The 15922-nt window shown below is 40.5% G+C and overlaps 1 protein-coding gene across 1 annotated transcript in view; it reads right to left on the reverse strand.

Moving 5' to 3' along the window:
* Positions 1-4119: 4119 nt before the first annotated feature.
* NID1 (nidogen 1) overlaps positions 4120-15922 on the reverse strand; it is a 44113-nt gene continuing 32310 nt past the window's right edge. Inside the window, 6 exon segments of the mRNA XM_039568583.1 lie at positions 4120-5987; positions 7469-7581; positions 8795-8918; positions 10226-10383; positions 11140-11311; positions 15681-15807. Coding sequence (XP_039424517.1) covers positions 5866-5987; positions 7469-7581; positions 8795-8918; positions 10226-10383; positions 11140-11311; positions 15681-15807 — 816 coding nt within the window. The 3' untranslated portion in view covers positions 4120-5865.

The following is a 15922-nucleotide window of genomic DNA, read 5'->3' on the forward strand; positions in this document are numbered from 1 at the left end:
AATCTCATGTTTACAAATGCTTCAACAGGGACCTCTAGATTCAAGATTCTGGATAGGTTTAGCAGTTGTTAGCACACTAGTGCTTTGTTGCTGTTTAGTATTAAAGGAGATCCCTGTAACACACTTGCTGTACACAGTTAATGTGTACAGAAAGTCACAGCTAGAGGATCTAGTCCTGGAAAAGGTGGTGCAGGTGGGTATTAGTTGGGAATACCAACTTGAGGGAGCAGCTGCACCATGAAATGCCAGCAGTGGCTCACCAGGGTATCTGGGGCTTTGTCAGAAATGAGGGAAGTTATGCTCTGCAGCATGCTCTCCCTCTGCTTGGAAGCTGGATGGACTATTGCTGTCTTCTGGCTTATCTGGTTAGGTGTCTTATCCACATAAAGCAGGGAAGAGACATGGGAAAAACAAAACCTCCTGCTCTTGGGTTTTGCCCTCAAACAGAACAGGATCTGGAATCAACAGTGCCTGAAGTCCCCGGGATAGGATGGTTCTAGTGGGAAAGGAAGAGACTGGAAAGGTTTCTGAAATCCAGTCCAACACAGTTACTCTGCATCTTAGCCTCTCTCACCCAGCAGCACACTGCTGAACTGACTGAAGACCTCCAATACACAGTACAACCATCATCTTGCTAATTGCTTCCCCCACCTCCCAAACTTCACACACTTCTTCATCCACTGCTATAAAACCTTCAGTTGCCTTCCACAACATTTTCCCTTTCATTATAAACCTGGGAAGCTCCTGGGAAGATTTTTCCAGTGCTGCTGTGCAAGTTACTGGCTCAGATCCAGAGGCACCATGTGCCATGGCCCACTAACATCTGCACAGCAGACCATTTTCCTCACGTAGAAGGCCCTGCACTACACAGCTCCTCTGTGTGCTTCCTGTGTGTTCCAGACACTAATCGAGTAGGAAACACTGCCTGCTTGGAGCGAGCAACACCACCACAAACCAAATGAATTCTGGTGAATACTGAAGACTAAGAAGCCAAAAGCTGAAATACAGCATCCTGGTTATTTGTAGGAATGGCAGTTTGTCCCCATTCATCAGCTCCAGAATCCTTCTGGACAAAAACCCCATTAAGTTACTGCAGTCCCATCTGCTTTGCCACAAAGCAGCAGGGAAGGTCGTTCACTGCATTCCACTGCCAGCCAAGCCTTTTGTTTGTCAAGCAAAGCTCCAGACTCATCAATATGTACATTTGTAGGATGCAATATACTGACCTTTCACCTGTTTTATTGCCGTGCTGTCCTAAACTTATTTATAAGATAAAGGACAGACTTCAGTTAGAGTAGAATTTAAACAAGAAAGTGATCCAATCAGTTCATGAACAATCTCCTGCCAGATCCCCAGACGGTGACTCAGGTTCTGGAGGTAATATTTCATTCTTACAGACAGGCCAAGCAGGGGGCTTCTCACAACTGTATTCCCTATAGCCATACGTGTTTCACATCCTGGTTTGTTTTTTTTTTATTCCCCAGCAAATTCTCCAAGGAATACATTGTGAAATACTAGACAAAAAACCCCAGTTTGCATTTATCCATAGGTTAAACTGATGCATTGTGACACTGCCATGGAGTGGTCATTATCCTCTAGTAATCATCTGTCATTCTTAATCATATGCCAGCAAGTTAAAAATCTAATATGTTGTGACAAAACTGTGCAAGTGGATAACTGCAGAGCAAGCAGTTTGTCAGCCTGGAACAACACACTGGCCAGGATGCTGAGCTTCAGAAAGCCACATTGGATTTTCACTGTGAGGAAGGTTATTTGCAAGTTAAAAAGCGAGTAAAGTTGCGGTTTTCAAACACCCTTCAGGTGGAAAGGTAGCCAAACCATCCCATTAAGTCATGAAGAAGCCTCTACTACTTTCAGTAGTTTCACTTTTTTGCTACTTACAACAACATTGGTAAATATCATTAGTAATCTTACCATTAAGTATTTTTGTGTGTGCTGGAAGATCTGAATGGAAGCATTTAAGAAAAGTTTAAACTTACCTCTAGAATAGCTCAAAGAAGTACTTTGTCTTTTGTTTAAACACTAACGCAATTGTTCTTCTTTCCTGGAAAACCTGGGAATCTACAGATTTTTGTAGCAAGAAAACCATGCACTGCAATTACATAGAATCTTTTCTTCCACCAGAGACTGATATGACCACCAGTCCCAGCCTATTATAATAATAAAAAATTAATAGTAATAATTAAATAAAACACATAATAATTTTCATTATCTCTTTAACCTTAAACATAATGTAAAAGTATATCTGAAATTTACTTGCTCCTGAAGCAAGGCTAGAACAGTCAAACAAGCAACAGTCAGAAAAAGGACAGAGTAGGTGAATTAGACCCAGGTCAGCAGCAGAAAACCCTATCTTAAAGAAAGATACCATTAACTCTCTTGGATTGGAAGAAGGAAACTGAAAATTCACATTTTCAGCATTTAAAATACTTGTGAACTTTGAACTGGAAAAACATGATAGACACAGGAAGAATATCCTCAAATGGCTAATGCTAAAATCTCATCAAAGGTTGAGATTCCCGGTCTGACTGTGATTAAAATAAGGAACTCAACACCTCTGATCATTTTAAAAGGCCAAAGATCTAGCAAGATTCAATGACAAAGCAAACATATATAGGAGTAAAGAACTCTGGAGTGCCAGCACCAAGAGACCACCGAAGCACTAGCAGCTTAGCTGGCTGTTCAAGGCCAGCCAGTTAACAGAAGGCATGAAGAAAACTTGAAGGCACTTCAGCAGAGGCTTATCCTCAAACAGGTCTGTTGCGGGTTCTCAGTGAAGGCAACCCTTTTTCTTTGCTGTTACAGGCTGATTTAAAGCTGGGGCTCTCACCCTGGTCCTTGCCTGAGCTGTGCCACAGCCAGGCACCCCATTGATTCAGGTCCTGGCCAACTTCCCAATGTGGCTGTAGGCCTGCCTCACCACTGTGCACTTGGCTGGCAATCACCGATCCTGGTCACTATGTCCAAACCTGATTATGATCTATGATCCTGACTCAGTTTCCCAGCTTGACTTCAAACCTACTCTTTTCACTACAGACTTGCTTGGTGGTCTGGTTCCTGGGCTGAACCCAGCTACCTCATGGCACTGTCTGCCTCATTTGGTCCATTGCTGGAAAAGCCATGGCTTCTGCTGGCCTCCCTTCCCTGAGGGAACAGCTTTGCCCTTGCTGCACATTGGCATTGAGCTACAACAGTTGAAGTCAGCAACAAGCATTAGAAGAAAAACAAAACATGATGCTAGAGCTTTTTAAAAGTTCCTCATTTTTAGGGACTGGAATGCTGAAGTTGTGCAAACTTTGAAGTGCAAACTGCCACATCTACACCACTGACATGGATTTGCTGAAGCTTCCCCTCGTTTAGTGCTACCTACTCCCAGATACGATACCTGAGTTACTCAGTCTAAAAACTCAGTCCACAGTAATATTGTTCCTCTCTTTCTGCTACAGACTGCTCAGAAGTTCACACATCAACACTAGAAGATCTGCTGAGGTGTATTTTCCTTGACATCTTTGTCATTGCTCATTGATTTGCATGCAATTAGCTGACTAGTGTTTAGTAAATTAATAACCATCATAATGCATGAAGAGGAACATTTTGTAGATCTGTGCATACAGTCCGGTTCCATGTGCAGTCCCCAGCACAGATCACCCTCAATCTCCTGCTGTAACTCCAAATGCCACCCTTTAGATCCCAGTAGTTCTCTCCTTGCAAAGCACCCTGTCACCCAGAAACCCAGTACCACGGCATTTTTGAGCATAAGGATAAATTCTACCCCCTTTAAATTTTGTCCTTGTCCTACATTTTCACTAAGGTAGGAGTCTGAAGTATGGGATAACTGAATTATGCTTACTTGACAAAGCTAAACAAGAATTTACAACCAGCAAAAAGATTGCATCGAAACAGAGAAAGCTCTGTGTTCTTCAAGCACTCTCATGTATTTGTTTTGAAGGATCCTACTGTCTCCAGAATACAAAAGGCCCAACAGCAGTTTTTCCCCTATGATTCTGCATCGTTGAAGAGAAGTACCATCACTAGACATGAGAGTTAGCTAAAACCCAGAACTCAACAGGAAAACATATTTGAGACACCACATTTCACTTCCTTCTGCAGGCATGACATTCTTTTTTATAGAAAATAAAAACCAACCATTTTTATTGACTGTACTGTAGATATCTGTACAGAGTGTAAACTTTAATATTTCACCAGATATGTGAATACTTCTGGAGAAAGAGTTATCAAGCACCTTCCTTTCAACAAATTTTTGATATTTACAGTAAGACATACCTGATTAAGTGTATGAATAGAATGAATTAAAAGTTATAAAAAGTTATACAAAAAGATCTTTAAAATGTTTATATGTTTTGTTATTTTATGATAAATATACAATTAAAGAGGAGGATGTCACACAGTTAAGACTCAGAACTGGCTCTGTTTTAAACTGTCACTGTTGTGTCTGAAAACGGAGTGAGGAAATGGGGATGTAGCTTACTGCTCTGATCATGACACAGTGAAATGTGCTTTGGCAGGAGCCTCACAAGCCCTGTTTTCTCTGCTACAGGTTGGTTTGCAGGCAAGCTTCTTTCCCAACACACAGTGGGGAAATCAAACTTCACTCCCAGATTTGTACTGCTAATTTGACACATGAGTATGCGTTTAGATTTTCCCTCTCCAAACTTACTGGTGATGATGAAAATATCAACTTTGCTTTGATTTTCTGAACACCTTTTTGCTGTTACTGAACACTGGCACATAAATGGGGCATCACTAGCTTTTATTCTTTTAAGCACCAAACCAGAGGTGAGCTTTCTGAAAATCAGATTTTTAACTGCCATGGTATCTTATGGTCTACAAAAAGGCATGGCATGTTTTGCTAAAGAAGAAGGGTTGCTAAGAGAGAGTTCAGTGACCACTTTGAGGCTTATAGAATCAAATGTAGAAATACTATTTTAAAACCTCTCAGAAAACAAATGTGACTGTCTATCTCTTTAAAACCACTTGTCTCCCAATGAATCAACATCCATTCCTTGATGAACTATCAGCAATTGTTCAAAATACCTAAATTTTTTTTAGTGAATTTTAGGGAACTACTCAGGAATCCACCTCAAACAGAAGAGAAAAAAATCTCTTAAAACCTAACAAAAGCTTCAAATATATCCACTAAGTAGTGTTGATTATCTATAACAAATTATGTGCTGTAGGAAAGGATCACATGAGCCAGGGTGAGAATGATAATCCTTACAACACATGGATAAAGTACTTCTGTAATACAAAAGTCAAAAGCTGAGATTAAGTTTTTGAAGTGAAAGGACTGGTAGTGAGAAGGATGTGGCTGGGCATTAAATATGTGTTATTATTGGGTATTCCCCCTCATCTGTTCATCCTTTGGACCCCCTGATTTTTTCAGGGGGCTAAGCACACCACTTCGGCAGATAACTGCAGAACTGCAGATAGCTGCATACTCCAAGGTACAACTCAGTATCAGGATTTGAGTAGTTCCACTCTCTTTACTCTGTTCTGTGTTTGTTACTACAGTTTTGCCAAGAGACACATCCTCCTTCGCCTGGGCAGATGCAACTAAGGCCTCCACATTTACCTTTAAAAGCAAAGAGATAATATTACAAGGAATAACATGAAGCTGGACCCAACCTGTCTTGCTTAACTGCTACAAAACAGCCTCTGCCTCTGTGTGTGTGTGTGTGTGTGTGTGTGTCTGCATATGTGCATTGTGGCTTGCTGTCAGCAGCATGGAGCACTTATCTTTAGGGCCTGATTGCATTGATAGGAGTGAGTTGTTTACAGCACATTTCCAAAAGGTGTCTGCTGCTCTAAAGCTTATTTTAATGTTCAGTTTCTTTCTATACAATCTACTCCAACCGTGTTGTCAGGGCAGCGGCAAGTACGGCCTCCTGGGGTAGCCAAGCAGAGGTGAGTACAACCACCATTATTCACTGTACAGTAGTTATGTCCTGGAAAAAAACAGAGATGCAAAACCTTAGAGAAAAATAAATGCAAACCCACAATAAAATCTGAAACAGACACATACAAGAGATGTTAAGATTTATGGCTACACTAGGGAAACAAGCCATAATGAGATTAGGAGTAAAAGAAAACTATGCTTTGGGGAGATAAGAGTCACCATATCCCTTGTGTCAACTTGACATTCACATCAAAGAAAGATTAAGATATCAGGACAGAATGAAAGAGGCAACATGAATCAACTGGGCTGTTCCTGAAATACCCTTTGTAAACTGGCCACATGGTCACAGATATTAGAATGAAGAGACAGTGAGTGAGTAAATAGAGAAGTGCAACATGTGGGGACAAAGTCCAAAATGCTACAGAACATCATCCTCAGATACCAACCATACAAAAACAGAGGAATGATCCATGAAAACAAAAAAAAATAAATCAGGTGGTTGGAGAAATGTTAACATTAAAGAGTAAAATGAAAGAGAAGTCAGTGCCAAAAGCAGGGGTTCAGAGAGGAAAGGCATCCACCCAGAAAACCACTTGAAATAGACATATGACAAGAAAGAAATGACACCAAGGTTCTGAATATTATAGGTATAAGCATCTACTCAGAGCACACAATGTTGTTTAATTTTACACTGCCTACCAAAATGGATATGTGAATCAACTAGTAATAACAACATAACTGATTTCTTAATTATGACATTTGTATGTATTTTCAAACTCTGAGACAAAACTTCCACTAAATTGGTTTTTATTACATATATTAAGTAATTTGAAGAGAAACTATCCTAAGGAGGTTTTTTAGTCCTAAAGTAAAAATAGCACAACTCCTATAATTCCAGCCATGTTGTAATAAAAAACAGAAAATGCTTCTCCTGTGATTTGCTAAGAACAACACAACTGCACAATGATACTGCTTCAAAAAACTGAATTGTATTTCAAGGGTATCAGCTTTCTCTCTCCTCTTTTCAATAACGTATCTGAAAAACTTAACATTCAGCAGAGCAGAATGGCCAGCTCAGTCCAGCCACTCTACCACCTGCTGTTTTCTGAACATTCCATTTTGAAAAACACTGGATCTCATTAAGGACATCTGGAAGACCGTAGTATTTCTGTAGTTTAAACTTAATAAGTGAATAAGGCCCTAGCCATAAATACAGCATTCCATTTAGAAGACGATATATTAGCATTTTTGACAGGTCAGATGCTCGTCCTAATCATACACGTGTCCTTTCACAAAGGACAGAAACGGTCCCTTCTCCCCCTCCAATTCTGGTTTCATGTGGCAACTACAACTGCTTTCATGAAAAAGAATTTAGGCAGCTTTTAATTTCTTACTAAACAGAAATCTAAGCACTAACCAGTTCTTCACTATCTAAACCAGCTGGCAGCTTATAAATGGGAGGTGCTACAAAGTTCATTTGGACAGTAAGGTGTTACACAGTTGTAAAAACTTGAGAATCATCTGGATTACCTCCTGGGCACTGAGCAAAGGCTGTGGTGATTCCATAGAGTCGTGAGCGCTTGTGAGGCTGGAAGTTATCATTTTCTAACGAAATTGTGCGATCCACTGCTACAACAGCATCCCTGCCATATGCAGAAGAAAATATACAGAAGTGAGATGAAGGTGAAAGTACTGGAGAAAACGAAACAGCACAACAAAAAACTTCAAAAAAACCCAACAAAAAAACCAACCAACCAGTCAAAAAACCAAACAAAACCAAAAGCAGAGAAAATCTGAAGTTGCTTCTTTTTTACAATTAGGAAGAGATACCAGAAGTAAAATCCTCCAAGACACCACCTTTCCTGGGCAAACCTAGTATGTTACGACCTTCACTCTAGGAAGCTAAGAAATTTATCAGGGAGACACCTTAATAATTTTGAAGATACTTCCAGCGCAGGACAATGTCCCTGTACAGGAGGGATGCATGTGTTAGTAGTTTTGGCACATTTTTCACATTCTGCCCCTCTAACAAGTAATGTGGTATAGCTGACACTGCAGCTATTAAGCATAACAATTATGGACAATGATGTGTTTCAGGTGGAGCCTGATCTCCAGAAGGAATACAGCTAGTCATAAGCAATCCTTCCTTCCAAAGTATAAAAGTGCAGTCAAGTGATAGGCCTGTAGCACACTGTTCCCCAACCCTGTTCTAGAATACCACTTCCCACTTGCTAGTTTCTAACTTGGAAATCCTCACACACAGTAATAGCTACTCCTGCTGCAATTGCTAGAGGCATTTGGGTAAGAGTTTGCTGACAGAGCCCACACAACCACTTACATCAAGGAACAATACGTATTTTAAAATGCAGGGACTGGGTTTTTTCCCTGAAGCTAAAGTAAACCTCAAAGTCTTGTTCGTATGGCAAGGTTTTAGAGAATTTGCAGTAAAGAAAGTCTCATCAAGATAGTGAACACTTTTTTTTCCCTCATTTTTGATTGAGCATTCATATAATATAGGACACAGAGAGCCAAGAATGATGAATGTCTGCTCTCTACAATACAGCAGCTGTAAGAGAAACAAGTTACTGCCCACTCCTTCCCCAAAAATGTTCAGTGCTAAAAGCATTTTCTTCAAGGACAAATCACTGTGCTAAAAAATGAAAACTCAGTTAACTGGCAGCACCAATAGGTCAACTCTACATATCCACTCCACCCTGCATCAGCTATTGCCAGGAAAGCAACAAAACAGGAATGTGTGAGAGGTCAGGCATGAGAAATGCAGTATATACTTTGGTTTCTACCAGGGGAAAAAAAAAAGAGTGAAGTACTCCACAATTTCTTTAGCAGATAATGTACCTTCTCCAGTCTGTATAGTATAAATTCTTCCCATAACTTGTAACACCAAAAGGATACTGAATCCCTTCAACAATCTTTCGTCGACCAAGCTGATTAGTGTTCATGCATTCCAGCCTCTTGGTACCTGGATGTAGTGAAACAATTAAGCCTTTGAATCAGAACAAGAGAGCTCTCATCAGGGAGGAAAGACAAGCACAAGTATACAAGCATGAACAGGGTAGAAAGTCCTGGAAATCTTTCAGTGTGCTGTTTAATCAAAGCCTTCCTCCATGTCACATGTATGCATGTGCCAAAAATTGAATGGATAAGTACTCCGGTGCTAGTGCTACTCAGCACACCACTGAAGTTAAAGAAACACAGATGTCCCATGCAACCATGGCCAGTGCTCACAAGCTGAGATTCCTGCTACAGATACCAGCATCCCCAGGTTGCTGCGGAAGCTGACAGAAGGCCTCCTCCATTCTGGAGGGACACTGCAGCCTTTAACTAGTTCCACCTCCCCTGGAGGGGATTTTTTCAAAGTTTGCTTGGTGAGCATGTTCCCAAAATGTTTGCTAGGTTGGGCCATGAAGGTGATGCTGCAGGAAGAACATCCAACTCATAAATGCAGATAGGGTGCAAAAAGGTCTGGCAAAACTACTGCAGGCTGGGAAGACTGCTAACAAATGTAAACACCTGTAGGTTTCTCCTAAGTAATGGGTTTCAGAATTAGACAAAAAAGAAGATGCAAATGTGAGAACAAGAAAGGAAGAGAGTTAAAGTAACTAGGGATAGCAGAAGGAGATACATTTGAAAGCTGGAGAAATTGTTTTACAGTGAAAAAGGGAGCTTGACCATTTTAGTTTATCCAAAACTTGAAAGGTGACTTGAAGTGTAAAAGCATCTCCACAGGAAGACATCTCTGCGAGTCTATAGGGTGAAAGACAGCAAGATGCCAAAAAAGATAAAAGTTACGTGAGAATTAAAAGTACACTTCCCCTCCACCCACTGGTAAGACACTGTCACAAAACTAACAATGGGCTTGTGGCAGAACTTTCATCTCTTTATCTTTTGGGTGCATTGCTTTTTCAAGACTTGCTTCAGTCAAATATAAGCCAGATTTTGCCTCAGGCCTTAGAACGATAGTGCCAGGATAGCATTCTGTAAGGCAGGTTAGATAAATCTGTGGTTTTCCCCTAGTCTTAACTGAACAACTTCTACAAAGCCCTAAGCACTACCTAAAAATAGCCACATACAAGACATGCAGACATAGATCTGTTGCATTCCTAGAAAGTTTTGTGATCAGAACTGAAATCCTTCAGCTTGCACACAGTCACATGTGAATAGCAATGAATAAATCATCGAAGCCAAAAGCTATGGTTGTGCATAATTTCAGGACTGGACATGCTTACACTACTACTGTTATGAAGAAACATTTTAGCCCCTCTTTACCTGCATCTACCCAGCACAGCATTGAGGAATAAGGATCAAATGTCAGTCCATTTGGTAACCCAAGATCATCTTTAACAAGAATTCTTCTGTTTGTGCCATCCATGTATGAAGTTTCAATTTTAGGAGCTTCTCTGTTCCAGTCGGTCCAGTACAAATTTCTTAGGAAGAAGAAAAAGGCAAGAGTTAAGACAGGGACTAATCTCAAAAGATTGTTGTAATTAAGAAAATGCTAAGAACACAAAAGTAACACACAGCCACTAAGTCATTTAAATAAATAAGAAGGGCCATATTACACTTCAATACAGAAGTCAAAAAAGTGTAGTAAAAATGTAACAAATATACTTCCATTTAAAACAATAGGAGCTAGCACAGACATGAGAAGAAATGCTTTCTCTGCATTGTTTAGCTTATGATCAGGATGCCAGCCAAAAAGACCTATATTGCAACAGTTCTGAGAGCCATTCAAAATGTACATCTACATTTTGAGTTCTGCATCTCCCCTCCCATCATGTCTGCTCAAGCTAAAGCAAGAGCATTTGGCATACATTTGAGATCCATTCAAAACAATATTTTTCTGTTTGGTGTACCAAATAAGCAACACACAATGGAATCAGAGTAGTTTATCCTCAGGGGAGATCCCCAGAGAGAGCCATTAACTCTCTGATGTTTTACTATTAATAGCCATTTTTTAGTGGTGGGTTTTTTTTTCCTTGGATGTACATTCTGTGCCTGAGAATTTGCATGGCCCCTCAATGGCACCTTTGTTGTTTACTCCTTAACATGCACACGATTTACTGTAAGATGCAAGTCCCTCAGAGGGGTTCTGCATGGAGCACAGGTCTCTCCTCAGTCTGTTAAATAATCAAATAAATAAAATCGAGCTTTGCACATATCTCTTGCCAACAAATCCATACCCTCTCACAGGATCCACGACAATTGCTCTGGGGTTCACCAAACCAGTGTCAAAAAGGATGCGACGCTGGCGCCCATCCAGCCTGGCCACTTCTATTCTATCCAGCTGCGAGTCAGTCCAGAAGATGTTGCGACCTAGGTGATCTACAGCTATCCCTTCAGGGCTTCCCAAGTCTGCAGGAGAACAGAGAAAAACACTCCTAGGCACTATATTTATTCCCAATACACTGTATCAACCTCATAAGGGTAACCTTTAACTAAGATAAGTTTTCTTCACTATTCTGGCTGAGGTTCAACAAAAGCTACTTTATACCACTTGGAAGAGGAACATGCATTTTACCTCAAAGTTTAAATACACAAAACTCTCACAAAGACATAGAATGAAAAGTTCCATACGGAACAAACTTGCCACACACAGAAACTCTACTCGAAGGGGCAGACATAGAAAGAGCTGATAACAGAGAAATGAACAGCAGATAGTGTCAGAATCTTATTCTACCCTCCTTAGAAGGCCATAAAATGGATTTTATAACCCTTAATATTTCTCCCTCTTTAGTACTGGCATACATGGCACCCCTCTGAAAACTGAATTTATGCTAAGTTTACCTGATGCAGCAATTAAACGAAATCAAACTCTAAACACTAGAGACAATGACATTAACTGATGACAATCTAGATCTAGTTCTTTGTTTTTGCAGAGCAATTCTTCTTGGAACACATTTTAGTACTGTATGCTCACAGTTTTTCTTGGACAGTTAGTTGTTCCAAAAGCAACAGGAAATAGCAGATAATGACCTTAGTGTTTCAGCATTAGTAATTTCTAACTTGGATGCAGGATGCAGAAAAAATTTATAAAGTCTAATTCAGCCACTATGAGAATCTGCTCTGTTTTTTTCAAGGTTCCATTGAAAAAGAGCAGGCAGGCCATGGAATGTAAGGAAGCCAAAGACAAGTAAAAAAAAAAAAAAAAAAAAAAAATCAAATTCTGTTCAATTTCAGCTCCAAAAGAAAAGGAAAGAATTGTACATGGTCACTCCATGAAAGAGGTGAAGTGACCCTTTATACCAGCCAGCTGTTGAAAAAAAGCACCTTTCAAATGCTGATCCACACACTGATGGAATGTGGCCTGTCAGCCTTCTTTTAATTCTTAAGTTTATTCACTGACAGCCATTAAACAAACAGTATGTGACACAAGCAACCTTTCTGGAGAAAAGGCATTTGGCCCAGAACATCGGGTAGGACTCTCTAGAATTTGCTACTGTGATGTTGCTGTGAATAAGAGTTGCACAATAGTGTAAGCATCCTCTGCTCTTCCACTCAAGTGGATTACATTTACCAGTTAATCTCCACACATGACATTTTAGATTTATATTAATTGCTGAAGAGGTGGAAAGGAACAAACAAGATGTATCTCATTGTTTCTGACTCACAGCTCATGCCCAGAGGAGAGGGGCGGTGGCCAAGAAAGTAAATGTTAATCAGGCATTTCTTTACTCCTCCTGAGGGCTCTTGGGCCCACTTTGACTCAGTTATACTGACTTCACATTACCAGCTTTATTTCTCTAAGTGCCTCTGTAGAGCTAAACCTGTTGTCTGCAAGAAACCACCTCACATATACTTGAGATCTTCAAGTGTTTCTACTCTTGCTGATGGCAGAGTCTGCTGAGGGTGGCCTCATTTTGAGATGGTGGTGGCAACAGTCCCCAGTCTCTGGCATCAGAAGATTACTGACTAAATGGTAATGGAGGAGCTCCCAGACTCTTTTAGGAAACAGAAGACAGTAGCAGGCAAAAGATTGGCTGACACTGATTCCCAGGAGCCCCTGCTCCCTGACCAGTTTCCTTGTTTCAATTACCTTATGTCCGCTATGTTAGGAGATTTATAGAAGTCTAAAGCAAATGTCCCTTCTGTGTGGTTGATAATGAGCCAGAAAACACTGTTCCACATGGAGGGAGGGGTAAGGGAATGTTTAAAGGCTTCATTAATCACCCATCTTTCCAGAGGCACAAATATGTTTCTGCTGTATTGTCATCAGGCCCGATACAGTCACAGGCTCTGTCCCTGAGGGCAGATTTGTACAGCCATGCACAGCTGATAGGACTTTAAGCAAGTACAACAGAGGAAAGCTCTCCTTCCTAACCTGCTGCCACAGCTGCAGAGCCAAGAAAGCCTCCACAGCCTATACAGCTGCAGGGATAAAGGAGAACTGGATGGGACTCCATAACTAAACAGCGTTTCTGCAATGCAGCACAACTTGGATCACAAGAGCTTTAAAAAAACTCAACCAAAAATGCAGTACATTCCACAAAAATACACATGAACTGAAGAAAGCAGCTGGAGCTCACAGGAGGAAGAAGGCAAAGATCAAAACAAAACATGAGTCTTCTGATGGGGAGATATTTTCCTATTTCATGAAATTTTAAAGTTTCAATTTTGGCATGCCTAGCAGATATCCATTTGAATGCTGAATATTCAATATTATTTTGGTCTGAATCCTTATTGAAATGCTCATTAACCTACAAAAAATGAAGTGCAACATCTCTCCCAGTCTCTTCAGGAAAAGCATACACATCCTATGCAAACAACAGAACAGAATTCATGAGATATCTTCATATATACAATGTTTTTCATAGCAGATAAAACCCATAAGGTTTCCATGTGGCATTGAAGCATCTTGAATTATCTTAAATAATCAAAGTTAGCTGAAAGCCTTCACAAAAAATTTTCCAACATTTGATACGTCGCAAGAATTTTAATGCCTACACACTCTCATTAGACAGATTTATATCCATATAAAGTTTTTAGCAATAGTAATTTCCCCCATTTTTAAAAGTGCAGATTCTGAAAAAATTCACTAATAGTGCAAAGCAAAAATCTTTTCCCTGCAGAGTTTCTAAGTTGCACAGGCACGTGCTTGCACTACAGGTGAGAGTCCCTTTCACATTAAATATTTTGGGATGAAAAAAGAAGCCTTAAAAAATACCTCAGCCATCAAGTGGTACAGAAATATGAAGCTCCATAATTGCTGGAATGGTTAGGGATGGCCTTAAGCTGTCCCTTTTTCCTTCCTAGGACAATGGTAGGATCTAAGTCACCCCCATCTATCTGCTGTCCCTAAGAGCCTGAATGGAATATCCACAAACTGACTATTCCTAACCACAAAATCCAGGCAGTGATTCTCTACACACCCAAAGAAAACTAAACCAAAGTTATTGTAGAGTTTTATAACTGGTTGATCATTTTTCTAAAGTAATTTAATAAGTTTTTTAACAATGGATGCAAAGGATTCAAGGCAAAGGTGATCTCTTCCAGTATCTTGACTTCAACGGTGTTCTAGGATCCTGAGGGCACAAGCAACTTGTGCCTCCAGCTATTTTTGCTGTTGTTTTTTTTTAATGACACCTCCCCCAACCATTCACTTTGTTCTCTAAACTTGTCTTCCCCTTAGCCCTTTCCACTCAATAAAAGGTTTTAATATCCAAGATGCATGGGCTTGCACTTAACCCTTCTAATGAAAATGAACATGGACTGCAGTGATCAGCAGTCTTGAAGGAAAGAGTGTAAGAACAAGATATAAATGGTATAAGCACTAACTCCACAATACACTCTAGTCTAATTCTCAAATCCTTGAACAACTACAAAGGGTAAAAACCAAACAAGGTGGCTTTACTTTCCATGTTACAACTTGAGTGGAAGTCATGGAAAAGTCACAGCTGAAATGGTTTCTAACAACTTCTCAGCTGTTTGATCCCCAAGCCAAGGAAGAGAGAGCAGGAGTTCTCTCCAACCTCCATGCTCACCAGTCCTTTCTCAGTAAAGCAGGCAGCTGACAGGCAGAGATTAGGAGAAAAAAATACTGCATATAACTGTGGAATACTCACAGCTTTTTACCGGCTAGGCTTGTAGTTCAATGCCTTAGAAAGCCTCGGGCAGCCTAGAGAGGTAGCACGGGCAATCTGGCATTTCAGTAGCTCTGAAAGTGGCAAATGGTAGCTGCAAAGCTGATACCACCAGCAGAAGCAAAGAGGGAGAAATATAGCCTTCGGTTTGCCTAATTCCTGCAATTAGAAGCTTTCAAACAGAGACAGACTTACAGACGTTCACAGGAGGATTGCAAAGCCAAAGAGGGCAGGTCCCCTCTCGGGTCCTTCTTTTATTTGGAGAAGGGTAAAGGGGCGGACTGGGGGGCGGACCTGGGGTAACCGGCCAATCAGACACTGCTAAAGAGTTTGAGTTACATTTGGTTTTGCCTGCGCTTGGAACAAAGGTGTTCAGAGCATATGGCAGAGGCAAGTCCTGGCTTGTCTTGGGGAGGGGGAAGGGAAGCTCGGAACAGGCAGTAACATATAACAAATTCTCAGCTGTCCAGCACCTACCTTGCTTGCCAGAACAAAAATCAAAGACACCCTCTGATGGTATTCCATGTTAATATATAAACACAACTCTTAGTCAGCTCAGGCAACACCTAGGAAGTACATATTACTAAATTCAAGTCTAATACCAATCCTAGGGAGTAGCAAGAGAAAGAATTTTGTGCTGTTACCTGTTTTGATTATGGTTGTTGACTCCCCACCATGCAGACTGGCCCTGCTGATCGAAGGGCCACTGATGTCTGTCCAATAAACCATCTTGTCCACACAGTCATAAGCAACTCCAATAACGACTTTGTCCTGTTGGACAACAAGCAAGTTATAGATCAGCTTAGGATAAACAACAATTATTCATCAGCAGCACTAATTTATGGTTTTAAGTCTCAAGCCTGAAAAAAACAAAATTCTTGAGGAA

The sequence above is a fragment of the Corvus cornix genome, chromosome 3 (assembly GCF_000738735.6).
Source record: "Corvus cornix cornix isolate S_Up_H32 chromosome 3, ASM73873v5, whole genome shotgun sequence".
NCBI lineage: Eukaryota > Metazoa > Chordata > Aves > Passeriformes > Corvidae > Corvus > Corvus cornix.